The sequence below is a fragment of the Salarias fasciatus genome, chromosome 23, assembly GCF_902148845.1.
Source record: "Salarias fasciatus chromosome 23, fSalaFa1.1, whole genome shotgun sequence".
Taxonomy (NCBI): Eukaryota; Metazoa; Chordata; class Actinopteri; order Blenniiformes; family Blenniidae; genus Salarias; species Salarias fasciatus.
In genome coordinates, this window is record NC_043766.1 from 7,276,797 (window position 1) to 7,298,255 (window position 21,459).

The 21,459-nt window shown below is 38.5% G+C and overlaps 3 protein-coding genes across 3 annotated transcripts; 1 reads left to right on the top strand and 2 right to left on the bottom strand.

The window, feature by feature from the left end:
• Positions 1 to 400: 400 nt before the first annotated feature.
• On the bottom strand, positions 401 to 2,601 carry LOC115381687 (receptor-transporting protein 3-like). The gene is made up of 2 exons (XM_030083241.1): positions 2,390 to 2,601; positions 401 to 1,069 (listed from the first exon to the last, which is right to left on the bottom strand). Exons 1-2 carry the CDS (start codon positions 2,545 to 2,547, stop codon positions 742 to 744), a joined length of 486 nt encoding a protein of 161 aa, XP_029939101.1. The 5' UTR covers positions 2,548 to 2,601; the 3' UTR covers positions 401 to 741.
• A 722-nt stretch (positions 2,602 to 3,323) lies between these two features.
• Positions 3,324 to 6,651, top strand: dynlt2b (dynein light chain Tctex-type 2B). The gene is made up of 6 exons (XM_030083269.1): positions 3,324 to 3,392; positions 3,792 to 3,847; positions 4,533 to 4,666; positions 4,982 to 5,051; positions 5,574 to 5,637; positions 5,729 to 6,651. Exons 1-6 carry the CDS (start codon positions 3,348 to 3,350, stop codon positions 5,774 to 5,776), a joined length of 417 nt encoding a protein of 138 aa, XP_029939129.1. The 5' UTR covers positions 3,324 to 3,347; the 3' UTR covers positions 5,777 to 6,651.
• A 10,775-nt stretch (positions 6,652 to 17,426) lies between these two features.
• Positions 17,427 to 21,453, bottom strand: nmur1a (neuromedin U receptor 1a). The gene is made up of 2 exons (XM_030083643.1): positions 20,541 to 21,453; positions 17,427 to 17,824 (listed from the first exon to the last, which is right to left on the bottom strand). The coding sequence occupies exons 1-2, from the start codon at positions 21,451 to 21,453 to the stop codon at positions 17,427 to 17,429; spliced, it is 1,311 nt and encodes a 436-aa protein (XP_029939503.1).
• Positions 21,454 to 21,459: the final 6 nt, after the last annotated feature.

Genomic DNA, 21,459 nt, shown 5'->3' on the forward strand with positions numbered 1-21,459 from the left:
ACTGGGATTTGTGAATCGGTTTTGCATTTTTCTTCTATGTATCAAACAAAAACCACATATTCAGCATCTGCATTGCTCTGAGTGAGCCAATAGTGCCTCTAAATTTCTATATATATATTACTTTACCAATCATGCTGATTTGTCAGAACTATAGCTCATGAGAGACAAGCCTTGTCACAGGTTAAACACAAATTGACTTCTTGCAAATTTTATTTTTTTCATTTTCACTTTTTCTAAAATTAACTCTACTAGACAATATTCTTGATGAAAACTAAAAACATGGCATTAATTAACATTAAGTGAACTTATCTATATGATTTTACATGACAAAAGACAAAAGTGTGAGAGGATCAGTAACATTTTAGGTGACAACTGTTGATAGGAAGACCCACAACACAGCTTGAAATCATTTCCAAATGGAAAAATCAAACTTTATTCATTGAACAACAGTGAGGAAAGTAAACTTGCTCTGCTCATTTTCACTCCTTTTATATACAGTTCCCAGTCAAGATTCATTAAAACAAAACTCTTAATATCAAAATCAAATTGAAAGGCTGAATTCAAATGCAGTCTTCACATTCTTGATAAATGCTTCATAAATGATAAATAATATAAATGCTTGTGTTTCATTCAAAGCACCACCAAATCATTAACCAGCCTGACACCGAAATGACCAAACATTGTATGAACAGCTAATCATTTGGAGATCCGAAAGCATCACAGACGTGGGGAGAAAACTGCTTACTTGTTACAGATACCCCTGATACAACCCTCACAATGGCTGGGCTCATGGGGACTTTCAACATCATACCTCTCAAAATAACGACGTTTCTGGCCTATCTTTTCATGGTAACATTTGATTCTGATTTTCTTCACGAGGTTTTCCATCAGGATCTTGATGTTGTTTTCCTCGATGTTTGGGTTCACCATTGGGGCATCTGAGCAGATCTTGCAGTTCTGACGGTAGGGTCGAATCTTGACAGTGCCTGTGGTCCCAGACAAGCGCATATGGAAAATAACCTTCACTTGGTTGGAAGGCCAGCTTCTTCCACACTCAGTGCATCGAAACCTTTAAAGAGATGGTAAAGATTTTTCCAAATTATATCATGACATACATGTAATTGTGTCTAAGCACTTATCTATTTGTCGGTCCAGTAAGAACATAAAGGGAAGCTATCTTTTATTGATGGATTTCTAAGCACAAGATGCATTATCTAAAATAATATTTAATTTCTAAGACTTTCACTTGTTATGTTTGCATATTAATTGTCAAAGACATTACAAAGTAAGCTGAAGTCTGTCTTTAATTAAAGGGAGATAGTTTGCTTGGCTATGTTACATATAACTTCCCAACTAGGCAGAGGTGGTTGAATTTGAGCAAACACACACACACACACACACACACACACGCTCAGTCTTGTATTTCTATCCTTGTGGGGACCGTCCATTGACTCCCATTCATGTCTAGCCCCTAACCCTGACCCTTACCCTAACCCTAACCCACACCACAACAAAGCCTAACCCTAAAGAAATGTTTTTGCACTTTTACTTTTTTCAGTAACAACAACATGGTCAAGAAAACACTGTTTCTCCTACTTAGGACCGGAAAAAGGTCCCCACAAGGCACGTCGTTCCACGTTTTGCTATCCTTGTGGGGACATTTGGCCCCAACAAGGATAGAAATACAAGAACGCACGCACGCACGCACGCACGCACACACACACACACACACACACACACACACACACACACACACACACACACACACAATAGATGTTGAAATATTTTCTTACTCTTGTGTAGTAGTCTGAATCTGCTGTTGGAACCAGAACTTACTGAATCCACCATCAATGATCCAGAAGCAACTTAACAACATTTCTGACATACCATTGCACCCCATGACAGCCCTACACACCTTATCTAGAATTAGTTTATTTACTTCAACTCTAAATTTCACTTTAAAAACTACAATAACGATTCATTGTAAATGTCACCATTGCACACATTGAAATTTGCCACTTCTTTTAGTTAAATGACATAAGCAGCTCATGTCAATTATGTTTACAATTTAACTTATGTAAATAACTTTCCTAAATTCAATTATGCTTTCAAGAAATGTGCTAATGAGAACTCTGTGTGGACCCATAGGGTGACTGCTTGTTGCCTAATATAAATATGAGCAGGGAGTAACGCATACTCTATGTTGAAAATTACATTTTAGATACATTTTAAAATCATGCAAAATGTTCACTGAGCAAAACTGAAATAATCAAGTATAATTAATATAAACTTACATTTACTCAATAAATTATTATTTTCACTGTATACTCTATTGCATATAATCTACTCCGACATAATGGACAATAATCACTGCTAGTCCAGCACAAACCTGGCACTTGTGTTCCTGATGTAGTCCTTCCAGTCATACAAGCATTCAGTGTCAATAGAGTAATCAAATTCCAGGTGCCAGCTGTGTCCTCTTCGGATACCTCTTGCTTCATTTTGGAAGATTCTTGTCCAGGTCCCGATCAGATCTGACTCTGCCATTCTGTATGCACAGAACCACTGTGAACTGACGACTTTTATATCAGTTGCTCAGCATGACACATCAACAATGACTCTCTGAGGAAAGAAACGAAACTTAAATTTTTTGGCATTGCTTTATTGGCCACCATAGTTTCGATTCAGGATTTTTTTTTTTTTAATTTGAGCACTGTCTACTGCCAGAAGATGAAACATAAAAAAGGGCTTTTAGTATTTTGTTTGTACTGTCCTGCTAGAGTGGAAGCCTGAGGTTGTTTTAATTGCCACATAACACACTGAAAACAATTTTGTCTAATCTTAAGTGGGACAAAGTTCATTGCTCTCCTGTTCATTTCAGCATTATGCAAAGCACTGCTGACAGTATCTACAGGGGAAATGGAAACTTAAATCTTGCCTACCCTTGCAGTGCTGCCACCTGATGGACCTCATACGTCATGCCACAAGAACAGCTGTTCAGCACCATCTTATCTGTTTTTCAATAAATGAAACTGGAAATCAGTTTTTTCAGTAAACGAAACTGGAAATCAAAATATTTTGGGTAAATGCATTACTCCGTGTTGATGCAGTCCTTTTCGTACACTGATGGTGAAATGTTGATGTTGATGCAAACGCTTTGTTTAAGCCAGAAAACATGCCTTAAAGTACATTAGGGGATCAGAAAATATGTTTATATTGAATATCCATCCATGTCAATAATAAAGACTGAGTTTCAATTTTGCAAGCAAACAACACGGAAACCCCCCCCCCCCCCCCCCCCCCCCCCCCCCCCCCCCCACACACACACACACACACACATACTCCATATGGTAAGTTTTGATGCACATATGGTGACAGCCTCAGCAATATCGGTACGTGAACAAATAAGTAAATAGTCTCTGAAATGAAATTTTTGCAAACAAATGATATCTATCTATCTATCTATCTATCTATCTATCTATCTATCTATCTATCTATCTATCTATCTCTTTTAAAAGTCTTCTAAATGACAATGGGTGAGATAATAAAGAAAAAAGAAAGAAAGAAAGAAAGAAAGAAAGAAGTGCGCGCGCGCACACACACACACACACACACACACACACACACACACACACACACACACGCACATACACACACACTTCTTTAGAGTACTCTTATTTTGGAACAGGAAGCGCAGTGAGTACGTCGCCATGGCAACAGCTACAACCACTTGGAAGCTAGCTTGCTCGCGCTCTTACCTTTTTTCCTAAATACTTTCTTTGCTCCGCAAGAACACAGTAATGGAGGGGTCGGATGCATACCTCATACGCCCGAAGCATCAGCACAAGTAAGTTGATGGGTGACGTCTATGCTTCTTTTTTTGTGTGGGAGAAGTGTGTCTTTGGAGCTAGCTCGTGGCTAACCACTGTTAGCTCGCTCGTGTGTTGCGGATGCTTCACTTCTGCGGGTCATTCCGTCCAGATCTGTGAATAAACCCTCATTTAACGAGGCGGCACTCTACGCCATATGATCACAATCATCTAAATTTTTATTTTAATCATACAGACCAAACATCTGTCTCATGTTATTGAACTATGTGTGTGACATGTTTAGATCAGTGATGTGTCAAAAATGATAAACATCCAGAGGAGAATATAATGCGACTTCTCGGTGTACGCTGTTTCACATTGATTTTTACGCAGAACGGAATAAATAATATCAACAAATTAAAATATGAACTGTGAAAGTTAAACACGGCCAGATCTGAGAAACTATTGATGGACCTTTAAAAAGAAATAACAAAACAAAGAAGAAAAAAAACAAAACAAAACATTTGCTTCCTTTAAATTACAGGCGAAGACTTTCGGACACACAGTATTACTGTTTTTTCCCCCACAAATTATTGTTTATAAATACACCACCCAGTTAAATAAATTAGGTTTGTGATATCTCTGTCCCTCCAGTTCGAGAGACGTCAATTGTTCTGAAGTTCTTTTTCTTGTGTTGTTGCTGTTAATTTCCAAATCTTCCAGGTTTAAGCCAACCATTGTGAAGGAGTGCATTCGTGAAATTGTGAGGGAGCGACTGTCAGGCATCCGGTACGACCAAGAAGAAGTAGCAGATCTATCTCGATCACTGGCAGACAGCATCAAAGACAAAGTGAAGAGTGAGTAATGCCATCTCAATCTGTTGTTAGTTCATCTAATTTCACATATCATTACAATGTATATTAAACAACATATGAAAAGCATACTTAAGAAAAGCATAGTACATATAAAAGTAGCAAGTCATATTCAGGGCACTTTTGTGCAAATAATACAAATAATACATGATGTATTAGTCCAGCAGTGATCAATGATATGGAAATTTTTTCCATGTAATTTTAGTCATTATAATCTATAGTACAATTCATTCTGTACATGTACAATTTTGCTTCAGATTTTGAGGCACATTCATGCATTATGTTTCTACTCTATGACAGGTGCTGGATTTGACAGGTACAAGCTTGTAGTGCAAGTGGTTATAGGAGAACAGCGGGGACAGGGAGTCAAGTAAGTGTGTTCATATATACTTGATGTATTTATTTCTTTTGTCTTACCAAGAGAGTTTCAGAAGCACTTTGATTACTTTAATTGAGAAATTAGAATGGGTAGATATGACTTCTCGCCATATGAGCTGTTGTGGTTTATATCTTAACAGTATTATATCAATATTTCCGCTGCAATGTAAAGTTAGTGGTAGCGCATCAGATCATGATTTTTTATTCTTTAAATAAATTACTCAGTCTTGGTTTTCATCCTTCACTTTTCTTTCCTCTCATTGAGGATATATGTTCACTGTATGGAGAGCAAAAAAACTCAGTAATCTCTGCCCCATGTTTTCAATAGCCTGCTCAACTATCAGATATCATTTTTCCTTGTCATCCCATCATGGCAAAATAGAAGATAAATTGCATTTATATTATATTTATAAAAGACCTCTTTTTTATTTCATCACAAAATGCAGTGTTTATCTGCAAGCTCTTAATTTTTGTTATGCCCTACAGAGTTAGCCTCCTTATGCATTTTTTCCAGAATGTCCGCCAGGTGTCTTTGGGATGCGGACACAGACAATTATGCAGAGGATGTTTTTATGAACGTGAGTATTATTAATGTGATGAAGCTGGAACAAAATTCTGAATGACAATTTTTGTGAATGACCTGTATTTTTTTTTTTTTTTTTTCCACAGGACAGCTTATTCTGTGTGGTGGCAGTTTTTGGAATCTATTACTACTGAGGGCAGAGTGATAGAGGACAAAGAAGTTCTCTCAATGAAAAGACCTGAGGTGAAAATTTATCAGACTGCTTACTGTCAGCATTTCAGGCCTCCAACGCTTTGAAGTAATGACATATGTAAGGACTGCTTCTTCAGATCTGCACAAATGCAGTCATGTATCAAAGTATTGCATGCCTGTGCTGACGCTGTGACTCTGAAATGAAGAAGGATCTTACCGGGCTTTACCAATCTGACATGGTGGGCGTTTAAAACCAAAGCCTGCCTGTTGTCTCTCTCTCTCTCTCTCTCTCTCTCTCTCTCTCTCTCTCTCTCTCTCTCTCTCTCTCTCTCTCTCTTCCTTTCTCTCTCCCTCTCTTTTCCTTTCTCTCTCTCTCTCTCTCTCTCTCTCTCTCTCTCAAAAGCTTTTGTGACCTTAAACATCACTGGACTGGATGGTCTTAAAAACCATGTTGTTGGGATGCAAACATCAAGATTCATGAAATGCTTTTGCTGGACATGTTTTCAGCATTGAAGTGAAAACATCAATGTGGTCACAATTTTCTATATTGCAACATTAATAGAAGGAGTTTTATGGGGCATCAAGCAGACCATTGAATGAACACATTGTTAGTTCTTTTTTTGGGGGGGGGGCGGGGGGTTGACACTTTTGTTTGTGTAACTCTATGTCTTTCTTTCTTATTGTGCTCATTTTATGCCGTCATATTTTTGATTGGCATGCTGAAGGATCCACAGATTCTCAGTCCTGCAGGCCCAGGTACATTATTCCGATCATTTTAAGTCCTGTAAGACTGGATTTAAAGGGTTTGATGTTATAAGAATCTCAGAATGTTCAAAAGTAGCATCTATTTTTTAAAAATTGTGTAATAAATGCAAATTTTCATACACTGTTGTATTTGATTTTATTTTGTTCTCCAGTATTACCTCGCAAGAGTCTACATGAGAGACTGCCTGGTGTGACTGACATGGTCTTACAATCATGACATGCTTGAAAAATTGTTCCATCCATAAAAAAGAAGACATAATCGCGCAGACTCGTGCTGCAGACATGCAGCATCGGTCTTCTTGAGACTTCACTGAGTGTGAAGTACGGTAATAGTTAAGTGGGTTGAACATCTATTTCACGGAGCCTGCCTGTCCTAAATAGTTATCCTCAGATGTCTAATCAGGAATTGAAGCAAAAACCCTATACAGAAATAAATTACTTGGGATTCTGATGAAGCTCTGAGACTACTGTAGGTGATCTGTAAGTACATTACAGTCTGCCCTGCCAAAAATGGCTTAATCTGTTACAATAATAGATAGCAACGCTTGATGAGGAGTTTGCTTAGGAATCAGCTGGTTTGTAGTCATAAGGAATATGCTATACCTCCATCAAAGTGGGCATGATAGATTAGACCTTCGACTGAAAGTCCCTAAACTTTATCTTAAAGATTGTTTTTGTTTTTGTTCCTTTACTTGACTGTTAAGTTCTCCCTCCTCTTCGAACGGTCACCCTTTAGCGTTGATCGTACACAAAACAGTGTTTATAAAATTACATTACAAATTCTTCAATGCGACATCTCAAATCAGTTTGTCTCTCAGGAAATACTTGAGACATGTACTATATTTGCTTTGTGATTTTCCAATATGCTCCTGATGAACTGAAGTAGAGGTGAAATTAATGAATGGAGAGACACAGAAAAGCAGTATCTCGCTGTGGACCAAAAAGGCTTTTACTTCTACTTTTGTTGATATTACCTGACATAGCTACAATGCAAATGATCTTCTTGGGCCTTACACTTGTAGCCTTGTTTCTTATATCCCCTGCTCTATATAATATCTTCAGTTTTCCACACAATATAAGGGCTCACTGCAGTGATTGTGTGAACTTGGTTTTGCAGAGCACTGGCATGAAGCTGGCCTATTGCCCAGTACCTATCCAGATCAATAGACCGTGAACACAACCCTGTAGCACGACCCACGCATGGTCATCCAAAATTGAAATTGACTGTTTAATTGACAGTTGATACTACAAAGCAAACACGCTTAGATTATATAAAGCTTGTTGAAGCTATGTATTTATTGCAGAACAAGAATGTCTGAAAAAATTAATAAATACTGCTGAGATCACAGATAAAAGAAAACCATATGGGAATTGTATTATTTATCTTAATTAACAAGGGAGGTTAATGTCTGGGGACATGCTTCATTGCTTTAATGGGTTAGAATAATGAATATCAAATGACTCCTATGCCTTGTGTCTTTTTTTATTATTATTATTTGAAAGAAATTTAAAAGTGAAAATCATGCATAAGAGGCCTTTCCTATGTTTTCTTTGTTGTACTGAGATAAATGGAATATAGATAAAGGTTTTTGTATGGAAATACTTCTGATGACTGCTGTTAGGGTGAACTCACTAAAGACTGTGGCTGCATGACATTCTTTGTTTATCCAAGCCCACCAGTTATGGAAAACAATATCCAAATATTGAGCCATAACAACATGCAGATATCCCTTTTCCAATATTGTGTCATATCTGTGTTGCATTTTGCATCGTGATTTCAGTTAAGTTATTGGTTTGGGTGGAGAGTTGGGGATTTTTTTTCACAAAACAATACTGACAGATATTGTGTTGTTTTGCTTCAATCTGCATACACTAAGTAAACAGTACCACTACCTGAATGCAGCAGAATGGCCTCTGAGGTTAGATGTGACTGCTGGTTGTGCGGGTAGGCTCAGTTTGCTTAAATAGATTATAAATTAACAAATGATATGCTGCACAACATGGGATTTTGCCTGCTAATTTTCAAGTTATTGCTTTTATAAAAAGCTTTATTACCTCAGGCCACAGACAGATACATCATGGTGTGTGTGTGTGTGTCAACCTCATAAGAGACCTTCTCAAATTAATTTAAAGCAAAAACAATCCACAAATTTGCATAACTAATAAATATAATTTTGCTGAAGTAATTACATTTATGAGCTTGGCTGGGGTTTTTTTTGTTTCATTTTTTTGTTCAGCAAATCAGGTCTTTTTTTTACAGGCATGCCACTGACTCGTGGATGTAAGGACCATTTTGTTTGGTTTTTTTAGCTTTGGCTATTACAAACAAATGAAAGAAAGAGGGAGCATACTGTACAATTTTGATATCGAATCAATCTCTTTCAATATTTTTTAAAATATATATTTACATGTAATCAATAATTTTCCCTCTGGCTTTGCTAAAGAATTCAAATTTTTTAAAACCTGGTCTGCATAGAATGGAGGTTTGATTGAAGAATAAACATTACTCAGCTGCAGTCTGATATAACTTGTTAACACTGACGAACCATTAAGTTACATGGTGACTGTCCATGTTCAAGCTCTTTTTATCAGTGGAAAATGTTGCCATGCATTTAGAAAGTCAAACATATATAATACATTTACACATTACTTTCATGGAACGACATGTACGAGTCAATCTTGGTTGCTGTTTATGTTGTGTGTTATTTAAACCTTGAATAAATAGTGTTCTCATTCAGCACAGTGATTAAACATGGCTATTGATTTCCTCAATGAAGTCATATATTGAACCCCTAATTGCTTTTCTACCTTAAATCCTTGAAAACTAATTCAGAGTTACTTTGGTAGTTAAGAGAGCCAATTACATGAATAAATGGGACATTTCATGGTACCAAAAGAAATATACTTGGAAATGAACAGACTGCTAAGGTGCTGTTATAATACTTTTGGCTTCTAATACTTTACTTGTCCATGTGTCTGAGATTAGAGTATCAGAAATGCTCAGACAAGCACAACTTCAGTTTCATGTTCTTTCTTTATGATTCAAACATCCACTTACATACTGCATTATTAAAGTTATTTCAGTGAGGATCTTGTGTTTTTTTTTTAATCAACAATATGAGGCCAAAACCACTGAATATAACTTGGATAGTATAGGCCTACGCTAATGAATCACCAATTAATCTAAACAGCATGTAATTGGATCACGGGAGAAAGTTGAATTATACAGGTTAAACCCCCTCAGTTCAGGAACAAGCACTGAAAGACTCATCTAAAAACTTCTGAAATGGAAACTTCGAGTGCTAACCAGTGCTCCATGATGCTGCCCCTCATTAACGTCATCTTCATTTTCTAAGGTTATTTCTAATTTCTAATGTTTCTGGGAGTTATTTGCTGTTGCACATTGTAAAACATTGCTCCTTTCCATCTCTGTGATTCAACTGTGTTTAGTTTGAACTAATATCCATAAATTACTGTATATGAAGTATTACAATTATTATGTTGCAAGGAGTTTATCTACAAAGATATTACAAAGATGAGCTATCGGTGCAGCGGAGGAGGAAAAATGTCTTACATGTTGCTGATTTCCTTTTTTTTTAATCTACCCTTATAAAATGCCTGTTTGATTATACAAACACACAAGTCACTGAAGATACTTTAAAGGAGTCATATTATTGCAAAATTCACTTAAAAAAAGGTGTCTTTACAGTCACATTGCCTCCCAGAGCCTCTGTATTATCCCCCAGAAGTGAAAAATTGAGTCACCTCCCTCAATTGCGCACTAAACTTTTAAGGAAATATACACTCAAACATGCGATTCTGAAATCTTACTTTGTCGATGTCAACAAGAGAACCCCCCCCCCCCCCAATTTTTACCCCAATATATTCGAATTGCTCGAATTACTTCTGTAGAAATTATTTTCCTGTTTCACAAACCACATCAAGATGCATTCAGATGTTGTACTCTCCAATCTTAACACGTTGTTCCTGAACAGCATTCAAATTCTGCTCAGATAAATTCTGATGTTTGTGTATTCTTCATTATTTAACTATAGAATGTATCTGTGTCTTGAACAAATTGATTGGAGCAAATTGTACCTCACACTTACACACATTAGTACAATCATACAAATTTACAGCACTTCACGTGCATCGTTCGTTTCAATTTTTTTTTTTTTTTTTTTGTCTATCTTTGGGCACTGCCACCAAGATAATTTCTTCTGCATCGGTTTTACTATATTCCTGTCATTATTAAGTGTTCCATCATTTTTAGCTGGTAATTTAAACATAAAGATGAGTGTGAGCACAGGGTGATTTCAGTGGTTTCTATTGATGACACACTTCATTGGAAGTTAGACTGGAGAATTGATTGATTTTTTGACACAATAATTTCAGATATATATCGATAATAATAAAGTGCGTCTGACATTTTTGAACTACCAAAACTAATTTGCTTTCATTCCTTAATACATGTCATCTCAGTTCTTTATTTGAAATGTTGCCACAAGGACAATTTTACCTTTCCTTTTTTTTTTGGTAGGGGTTGGAAAGGGGTAGGAGTGGAGGTGGATTTTTTCAATCTTGTTCAAACCAAGCTGTTAATGTTCTTCCTATTTAACATCTTCCAGATGGGTCCAAGTGAGGATTTTGTGTATGTGCATTCAAAGTTTGCTGATACTCACTGTTGAGAGTTGTGCTTATGCATTGATAAGTCCCTGTTCTCCAATCATGATCTCCTCCTCTTGGGAGCCTTGAGTGTGACATGATTACAAACAGCTATTTATGAGAGGAGGATTTTTGGGAACACTATATCCCCTCCAATGTGATTATTCTCTTCAACTGGCTCTCAAGTGTTTTAAGTGTGAAGCATTCATACCTTTTATTTACTGAGCAGGTTGAATGTGTGACCATGACTACCACAGTCTAAAGGCAGAATAGCTGAAATGATTTCTTTACAGCAGACACTGTTAAATTGCAAAAGAATTTACCTTTTTTCAAAGAATTCAGTCAAACTTCTTTAATAATGGAATTTCACTTTTTTTTTTTTTTTTTGCAATTGCCAACATGTATATTTTTGGATGAAAGGTTCTAGAAAGATTAAAATAATTTTATTTGCTCTTTTTACATTAATTTAAAACATCAAGCAAGTTAATTCACCTTCAAGCAACATGAAACCGTTTCAGCAACATGAGGACACACGATTCCAACATACAAGTAAATGTGTGATTGCTATAGCAAATCAGTTATAGAAATATTCAATGAAAACTTGATTATGGCTATGTTCACACTGCAGGTCTTGATGTTCAATTCTGATTTCTTGCTGTGATCCGATATTAATGCATGATCATTTGATCTGCATTTGAAATGCGATCTTGCTCAGACTGCAGTGTGAACAGTATGATACAAACAGAGTGAACGGCATGTGCCAAAAAAAGAGTGACGTAAATTTTCTGTGTGATGGCAATTCATTGTTTCGAAGTTCTTAGTTCACAGTTAGGAAGTGAAATAAAGCAAAATAGTCTACTTTGTGAGTGTCCATGTGAAATGTTTTGGTATGCATGCACGGCCATGTTCTTGTTTGTGTCGAATTCTTCCGAGGTCAGATGCTGGAGTCAGTTGAATTTTTTTGAGCTCAGTTTTCAGCATAGAAGTAAATAGCTTTTCACTGGGTCTTTGCTAAAAGTCACTTTTAGTTTTCACTAAGACAGTTCAAACTAGTCCTTGAGGCCCTGGTATTGTCTTTGTCAAATTATGATGTGACTTAGAAATACACCTGTTTTACAACGTTTAATCCAACCAAACCAACTGTGTGATACTGAATGCACATCCTAAGAATATTCCTTTCAAGTGAACTGGTCAAGTTCGACACAAGTCAGATTTTTTTTCCCCATTGCAGTGTATGTTCTTGCTAGTTTATTCATGTCATGTCTCTGTGATTTCATATTCAACTACAAGAGTTTCAGTAAAACAAGGTGAGAGATCTGAAGAGTGTGATGAGTCCTTCACAAGCCTTTTATGCAATCACACCAGAGAGCAGCTTATAGTGAAGAGCTCCTATTATTTCTGAGAAAGACCTTCAGGTTCACAAGAAATTCACTCGTGTTAAATTAACTCTGAGAGTGTTACAAAACTGGACTTATAGAGACTCTTTTGTTGTGTTAAAAATCAACATTGGCCAGTGTTGTTTTTTTTGTGTGTTTTTAGTGTCTTGGAGTTATTTTAACAGCCAACATCAACACACAGCGTAACACACTGACCTCACTAAAGTAACATTCAGCAGGTGTAACACAAATAACTCTGATGTCAACTGTTGAAACAGATTGTACAGACAGAGAAAACAAAACTGGAAAAGTTAGTATAATTAAGTCAGTATTATTCCAAATTTAATTTGGAGAACAAATTAGCACCCAGAAGAAGAGCCAATGAAACATTTATGACCACTGGAGGAAATGGATTACCACCCAAAGAGGTGAATGTGCTCCAATACACATCTCTCAGTGCTCTTCTACCCCTGAAAACGGAATGTGTTGTCAGAGCATCTTCTGCATGGATGTTATTGCTGCCAGTGAATTCCATGTATATTCTGATGTTTTTATTGTTTTTGTTTTGTTTTTTTTTTTGGGTTCCAAAAAAATGGTGGAAGGAATACTTTGAGGACCTCATCAATCCCATGGCCCCGTCTTCCGTGGAGGAAGCAGAGGCTGAGGTCTCACAGGTGGACTCAACCATCATCCAAGCTGAAGTCACTGAGGTGGTTGGTAAGCTCCTCGGTGGCAAGGCACTGGGGGTGGACGAGATTCGCCCTGAGTACCTTAAAGGTTGTACAGAGGATTTTCCATGGAGAGAGAAATCCAGTGACAGTTGCGTGCGTGACCCACACCCCCTCCTCCCCTGCTCTCTATGGAGGAATGCCTCCTCCTTATGCAGAAAGTAGCATGTAGCATGTAGCAACTTAGCATCAAAGCGCTAACACATAGCTACCAACATGTCCTTTTGAACAACACAAAACACAGCGAATATGAGTAAAATCCTGCACTTGCTCTAAATCCTGTACGTGACCCGTCCCTGCTCTCGGGTGGATCAGAGGAGGACGGGGGAGGTTTGTGTGGAGCTGCATGACTGGAGCAGACGCTCGGCGCTCACAACTAATCTGTGTGTGCGCTGCAGCATGCAGGCGTAAACAAACCCACCCTCCTCCTTTCACTCTCTGGACTTTTTCATACAAGTCTTGTTTTAAGATTAAAACATACATTGTTTGTGGAAATTGTCTCAAGTCTACAGGTGAAAAGGTGTTGATTTGCGGCAGCAGAGCCTAGCATGGGGGAAGCGGGGTGGAGTGCGTGGGGGGGAAGGGGGTTACGAAAAGGGCGTAGGAGCATGACAGTTATGCTACAAATGTAGAGAGGTTGATTGACACGTTAGAAAACCAATAGATAACGACACTTTTCCTGAGAGTCTGATATCAGATAGTAGTTGTACATCAATAGTTGCTTAAAACTCTACTTCTTTATCTTTTGTAATTTAGAGTTCATCACTTGTGGAAAATGTTATTACTGTTAATAACCTTGGCTTTTAAGCCACTCAGAGGTACAAAATGTGAGATTGCAGCCAGGGCCGGCCCGGGCTTCAGAGGCGCCCTAGGCGAGCCCGAGACGAGCGCCCCTTGGGAGCGTGTTTTTCGAGCGGTCCCGACATTTGTTGAGCGGGGGGGGGGATGCGCTGAGGAGCGATGCCGAACAATACCGATCAGTGCCGGGCAGCGCCGAGGACGAGGAGCGCGGTGCGTCGGACTGCTGCACAGCGGGGCACACGGAACACAGAGCGTCGTGGCGCCCCTTGTACGACCGCGGCGCCCCCCTCGGGACGTGGTGCCCTAGGCGGCCGCCTAGTTCGCCTATGCCTAGAGCCGGCCCTGATTGCAGCACTATTTTGTCAGTTAGTGTCATGTCCAGTCAGAAGATTGACAGAATAAATGAAGTATCGTCGTAATGAGAAGGCAATTTTCATTCACAGCAATTTACATTCATCAAGATTCAATGCTGCTATATCACTGTGGCAGAGACGTTTCCCAAAAGGAACCCCATCACAATCACCAATTAGGGGCAAGTGCAGAGTAAAACCTGAACATGTCGTCCCAGACCAAACACAGAGCGACAGGCAACCACACACTCATGATTAAACATATGGGTGTCTTTTTGTACTATGGGAGGACGCTTTACATTGCATTATTCATTCACACCATACTGGGTGGCAGTAAGCTACTACTGTAGCCACTGACGGAAGCGAGGCTGCCAATATGCGCCATCGGCCCCTCTGACCACCATGCTAGGCAAGGTGGGTGAAATGTCTTGCCCAAGAACACAACAACAGTTTTACGCTTGCGGGAGCGGGGATCGAACCGCCAACCTTCCGATTATAAGACGACCTGCTCTGCCAACTGAGCTACTGTCACCCTGTATTGAATGGCAGTAGTGGCACACAACTGCCACAGCTTTCGTAGCCTATTTCATTGATCATAACCAGTAGTTTCCTCCTGTTTCTTTATTATAGCTTTAATATTTGCACAAAATAAATTGACACAAAAAACAGTTATTACATATATCAACAAGAAATAAAACCAAACCAAAGAAAAGCTGGAAAAATACAAAGTATTTTGACAGCAGTGAACAGTGACGAGAAAAAAACGACACAATACAATGTGGATCTGGAAATGAGTACACATTTAAATTTCTCTCCAGTTCACATCTTGAAATGTTGGATAACTCAAGAAATGTACAGTTTTCATTCAATTATCTCAACCAGTCACATTACTATAGCTTTGAAAAATGACACTATCTACTATACAGACTGACAAATATTTAAACAAAAATAAAAAAAAAATACAAATAACAATGCTCATCACGATTTCTGTTACACAAACACCAAAAACACATGCAAATATTTAAAGAACTATATTTAACAGATATATTATCCATGTTCACATTACATTTTTTCCCTCAGATACAGGACTGCTATGAATTCTAAGTATTTTTTCATGAGCTGCCCTCACAAAGCCTCAATAGTCAGAATCTCTCACTTTACACATCTGGTGAACGTAACAGTTTTCAGCTGACTGTCAGACTTCTTGATGATTTTCATATTAATGATATTATTTTCAATAAAATTAATGTTGGCGTATGGGATGAAAAAGTACAACTCTAAAACTGAAACTACACTGAACTCTCTATTAGTAAAGTTCAGTTTAGAATATCTGCCAATATCTTGCTGGAAGGTAATCACAATTGCCCTAATTTTCCTCGCTTGACAAAACATTTTTCTGACGTTTTTCTGGTTTGTAGGAATATTTCTATTCACTGAGCCCCTCCTTTAAATCTCATTCTCAGCATGAGATTATCTTTTTTGTACACCACTTAGCTTATGTCAGTATTTTTTTTTAAAGTGCTTGCAACAAGGGTGTGCAGTATTTTTCTTTATCTTAAAAGTATATGACACATTCTCTCTGTTATGCTGAAGAAGACATTCTGAAAACTCCTCACTTTGTCACATTTTACAGATTTAAAACGCAAACTGTTGCACACATACCTCAGAAACATATTTTTTTAACTTGCAAGCTATAAAACAGTGGCACTGGGTGAGACACAATAGGCAACAAATACATTTACACGGTACATTTAACAGGATCCATGCAGAAAACAGGGAATGGACAACCTTGTTTTTCCAATGCCTTATGAAGAGTCAGGGGTGCAATTTCAGTGCCATCATTTTCATTGTGCTTTAACGGCACATAGAGGTGATGTGTAATTGCTGGTACTGATTACATGAAAGTCAACAGAAGCTCTTTTGATTTTTTTTTTTCAAAACTTTAGCAAACTGTCAGCTTGTGCTTAGCAAAACTCTACAATATTTGCGAAAGCTGTGTTTCTATCAAAACAAAGTAGTAGTTCTGAAAACATGAAAACCTCACATCAAACTATAAGAAGATTGAAAGAAACAGGGAAGGGTTTTCCACAAAAGTGGTAGAGAACCTATTTTACATTCATTGCAACATGGAGTGCAAAGACTGGCAAATATCCTCTCTCAAACATATCCTATTGTAAAGCCATGCCTTGAAATTCTTTGAATTTTTTGCTTTTTTAATTATTGATGCAAAACAGTTGTTTCAGAAAAATGAAACAATCACTCGAGAACTTTAAGAGTCTTTCAGAATTTTTGGTGTCATTGTTGATGCCCCTAGTTTATGTTAATTCAGATGATAATAGAAGGATGAAGAAATCAAAATCTCCCACTTCATTTCAGGTGATCACATGACTCAAAATGAGAAGGCAGGTCTTTGAAAAATTGAAGGTCTTTTTTTTCCTTCAGTCGTCTTGCTTTTTTGTCATGACCTTTGAAAACATAAATCTTGCCACAGAGAACCAGCCTATACCAGTATTTTTTTTTTAAAATAGTGTTACACTTCAACATACCAGTCTGTCATAGATTCAGATTAATCGCCAATCGCTTGAAGGTTGCGGTAAAAATCATCCTCTTTCATCATGGAAAGAGTGAAACCCAACTTTGTACTGATTCATCTACTATAATCAAATTAAAACCTGCAAATTTGCTTATTTCAACTGCTGCCTTCATTTTATGCTGCTTAAATTAGGACTTGTTTTTCTTCTTGACTACAGTGTTATTTGTATTATTGGAAAGATAATAGACTGCTGAGGAGTGTCCCCTTTAGCCCCTGCTCCTCCACATATCAGCCAGATCAGACATTCAGCTTGTGCAGTAAGAACTGGATGTCGAGAACATCCACAGGAAGTGTAGCAGGAAGTCGATAAGAAAAGAGCGATTATGACAACACCATGCTTTCCTGCGAACTATACATCAGCCTTGAACCACCCTTTAAGTTTGCAGTTTCAATGAAAAGCTGTTCTCATCCTTCATTTTCACTTCTCCACCTTTTGTGTTGGACTCAGAAGCGACGCCCCCGTTGCCGAGCGGAGCATCACTGAGGGTGCTGCGAAGCGTCACCCGGGTGACACTGAGCGAGTGTTTTCTGGGAGTAATGTGATGCGGCCGATGGCACATCACTTCCTTGAACATCTCTCGAAAGCGTGTGGACATGAGGTTGTACAAGATGGGGTTGACTGCTGAGCTGAGGTAGAAAAACACGCCGGAGATGATGTGCACGTACTCAAAGACTTCCAGGTGGGTGTCAGTCCAGTCGCTGATGAAACTCCACATGAGGCGGTCAGTGTGAAACGGTGCCCAGCAGATTCCAAACACCACGACTAAAACAACTGAAAAACAATGGGGGGAAAAAAAGTGAGCGAGCTTGTTGGACTGATTGATGTTGTTCTCTTTTGTCATAATTGAATTGTTCCTCTGGGGGCAGAATGTCACTGATGCAGTTTGTCAGTGTTTGTCCTTTACATCAGGGATTAATGAATTTATAACCTGTGACATTACTCTAAATGTCAACACAGGAAAACTGGATCTGTTGAGGCAATCTGATTTAGTGAAGTAAAATTGAATTTTTTTTTTTTTTTTTTTATTGGTTTTGTTTGGATGATACTTGTGGAATATTGATTTTTATCATTGAAGTTACGTACTCACAGCTTACTTACTAATAACTTTTTTTGTTTGTTTTTTGGAGTTCCTTCAATAATTACTAAAAATAAAATAAAAAAGAACATTTTATTTAAATTAATATTCATTATGGTATCGTGTTGGATGGAGAAAGACACTCATAATCTGACCATAATGGTTTCTCAAGAAAAAATGTTTTACAAACTAATGGCGACACCTGAAAGCAGCAACAAATAAAACATTGAGACAAACTACTGAAATTCTCAAATGGCTTGCATAAATAGATTATGAGGTTACGCAGAGAGAGGTACTGTGGTTGTGGATGTCAATATAAGCTGAAGAATGGTATTTATACCACCAAAAGAGGGCTCACTTGGTTCAAGGTAATTTTGTTCCTTACAACAGGGGAAAAGCAGCCATTAGGACGATAACTTTGGCAAATACATTGGTTAATGAGCCCAAGAGTTTGAATGTATCAGAAATTTACCAAGTTAATGAAAAAAAGTGGGTTCAGCTAGACTGGCAGTCCTCACCAGCTCCCCGAGTGCTGCGCTGTGTGGCTGGCTGCCTATCGATAGGTCAGTTCAGTGAAAAAAATCCCCTCTAGGGGATTAATAAGGAGCTAATAAAATAAATAATTCCCTGATATTTTGAATGCCACCAATTTCATATCATCCCATAATAGTAATTGGTTCCTGCAGCTAAAAGCTGTCATGTTACAATGACCAATTTATCAAAACCACATTATTTATAACACTGTCCTTCATGAAAAAATTAAACAATGAAACCAAACACAGCTGATTACTAAATGCTTGAATGGTTTACGGTACTAATATCAAAAAAAGTGTTACAATAAGAATTCTTGAGTAGTGGAATATTAACTTCCTGCTTTTTCTGACCTTTAGGTACCTGACCTTTTAGCTTATATTAATGGGAACCCTTCCGGAGAACTGTGACCTTTTACAAGGCAGAAAACATAATTCTAAAACATTTTTTTCCTTGACAAAATTTTAACTGACGCATGGACAACAAAAACCTCATAGGTTATATTGTTGATGTCTTTGAAGAGACGACGAGACTTGAACACATGTAATGACAGGGTGTAAAACACGATTCTTCCTCTGGCTGTTTATACTGTATGACAGTATCCAATATAGCAGGCGCTCCTGAGGTTTTTCATATATTAATAGGCTATTCAGGTCACATTTTAACCAACATAAAGTTGCAATGTAGCCTGCAGAGGATTCAAATTAATTAGAAGTTCTGACAGTAACAACACTAATCTTTTCTTAAGATGCCACTAAAAGTTCCAGATGTATTTGATAGATAATATACTTTAAAATGTACCAGGGTTTTGTGGTTGCAGATATTCACACATTTACAAATACAGAGAATTTTTTAGGACAAAGGTTGAGTGTATTCACACTAAGCGGGAACACATTTTCAGATTTTTCATCTGAACTGTTATATGAAATCTATTCAAGGTGACAATGGTATATAGTGCAAAAACCCTGGTGCTCATCCCAGTTTGTCAGATGGTGGGAGGTTTCGTTGATGGTTCGTCCTTAGAAGTCCAGCTGTACGATGGGGAAAGAAATGAGCTGTAAGAAAAAGGTATTTGAAGAGCTCTGAGCTTCACTTCTCCAAACCTACAATTTAACAATACAATTCTGCAAACAAATGTTATATTTCTTGAGGAAAAGCAGAGATGTCGTGCACCAGCACAGAATGGCCTCCTCACTGTGGTGTGTGTGTGTGTGTGTGTGTGTGTGTGTGTGTGTGTGTTCTCGTATTTCTATCCTTGTCGGGGCCAAATGTCCCCACAAGGATAGCAAAACGTGGAACGACGTGCCTTGTGGGGACCTTTTTCCGGTCCTAAGTAGGAGAAACAGTGTTTTCTTGACCATGTTGTTGTTACTGAAAAAAGTAAAAGTGCAAAAACATTTCTTTAGGGTTAGGCTTTGTTGTGGTGTGGGTTAGGGTTAGGGTAAGGGTCAGGGTTAGGGGCTAGACATGAATGGGAGTCAATGGAAGGTCCCCACAAGGATAGAAATACGAGACTGTGTGTGTGTGTGTGTGTGTGTGTGTGTGTGTGTGTGTGTGTGCTAGAGAGAGAAAGAGTGAAAGAGGGAGGGAGAGAGAGAGAGAGAGAAAGAGAGAGAGAGAGCCACCTTGGAGAGAATAATCAAGTGGAAACCCCTCTTTATAGCAGCACATTTGTGTCTCCAGCACACGCTACTCTTTTGTCCTGCTGGTTTCAGTTTTTTGAGGCACAAACACTGGCAAAAACTTGGAAATTTGTTTTGTATTATACTTCAACACATGTTGGCTAAAAAAAGGGTTTTCATCAAAATAACAGCATCATTTTGAAATTACCACAGTTGTATTTTTTTTTTTGTTAAATGTTTCTCAGATAGTTTTACTTACATAACATTTTTGTGACCTGCCGGCGACGTGCCTTTTGCTGCTGTGTTCGGATGTTACAGAAGCTGTCTTGTCCGAAACTCGAGTTTGCCTCCAACGCCTGGCACATCTTTTCACGCTTCAGCTGCAGCCCAATGAGCATGTATAAAACGCTGATTGTGAGCATGGGGAGGATGAAGAAAAAGAAGGTGGTCACCTGAATGGTCAGGTTGTACACCCAGTGTGGCTTCACAAGCGTACATATGGCAGAGTCACGAATTTCCACATTTGCGTTTCCAGTGGGGCCGGCGAAGTGCCTGTGGAGGGTGACGATCCCATGCAGACTTGTGTTGGGCACAGCACACAACACTGACACGCCCCATACTGTGAAGATGACCCGCTTGGCGTGTGTGCGTGTCACAACATACTTTGCTCGCAGTGGGTGCACCACCGCAATGTAACGCTCCACACTTAGCGCTGTCACATTGAGGATGGATGCCAGGCAGACCATCTCAAATAAAAAGGTTTTGAAATAGCAGCCAGCTTTCCCCAGGAGAAACGGGTAGTTCTGCCACAGCTCATACAGCTCTAATGGCATGCCAAGAAGCAGCACCAGCAGGTCGGACACGGCTAAGCTGAACAAGTAGTAATTTGTTGGCGTCCACATGACTTTGTTGCGTGCGATGACCGTGCACGTCAGCACATTTCCGACGATGCCAATCAAGAAGATGATGAGATAGATCAGGCAGATGGGTAAGAAAACAGATGATCGACGAGGGCCCAGATATTTTTCCAGATACTCCTCTTCTGGCAGACAGGCATCACTGATGTGGCTTGCGTTCATGTCAGAGGTTAGATTGTCACATTTTCCTTCACGGGGACAGAGCCACTCTTCTCCCTTGGCTATTACATCAAATGTGCAGTTGTAAGCCGCCATCTTGCT

Bases quoted from the DNA above. Each gene is read 5' to 3' on its own strand.
- LOC115381687 (XM_030083241.1), bottom strand. From the start codon at position 2,547: ATGGCAGAGTCAGATCTGATCGGGACCTGGACAAGAATCTTCCAAAAT. The intron at 1,070-2,389 runs GTTTGTGCTGGA...ATCTCTTTAAAG, and splicing joins ATCAGGAACACAAGTGCCAG to GTTTCGATGCACTGAGTGTG.
- dynlt2b (XM_030083269.1), top strand. From the start codon at position 3,348: ATGGTAAGTTTTGATGCACATATGGTGACAGCCTCAGCAATATCG. The intron at 4,667-4,981 runs GTGAGTAATGCC...ACTCTATGACAG, and splicing joins CATCAAAGACAAAGTGAAGA to GTGCTGGATTTGACAGGTAC. The intron at 5,638-5,728 runs GTGAGTATTATT...TTTTTTCCACAG, and splicing joins CAGAGGATGTTTTTATGAAC to GACAGCTTATTCTGTGTGGT.
- nmur1a (XM_030083643.1), bottom strand. From the start codon at position 21,453: ATGGCGGCTTACAACTGCACATTTGATGTAATAGCCAAGGGAGAAGAG. The intron at 17,825-20,540 runs GTAAGTAAAACT...ATTGTTTTTCAG, and splicing joins GCAGGTCACAAAAATGTTAT to TTGTTTTAGTCGTGGTGTTT.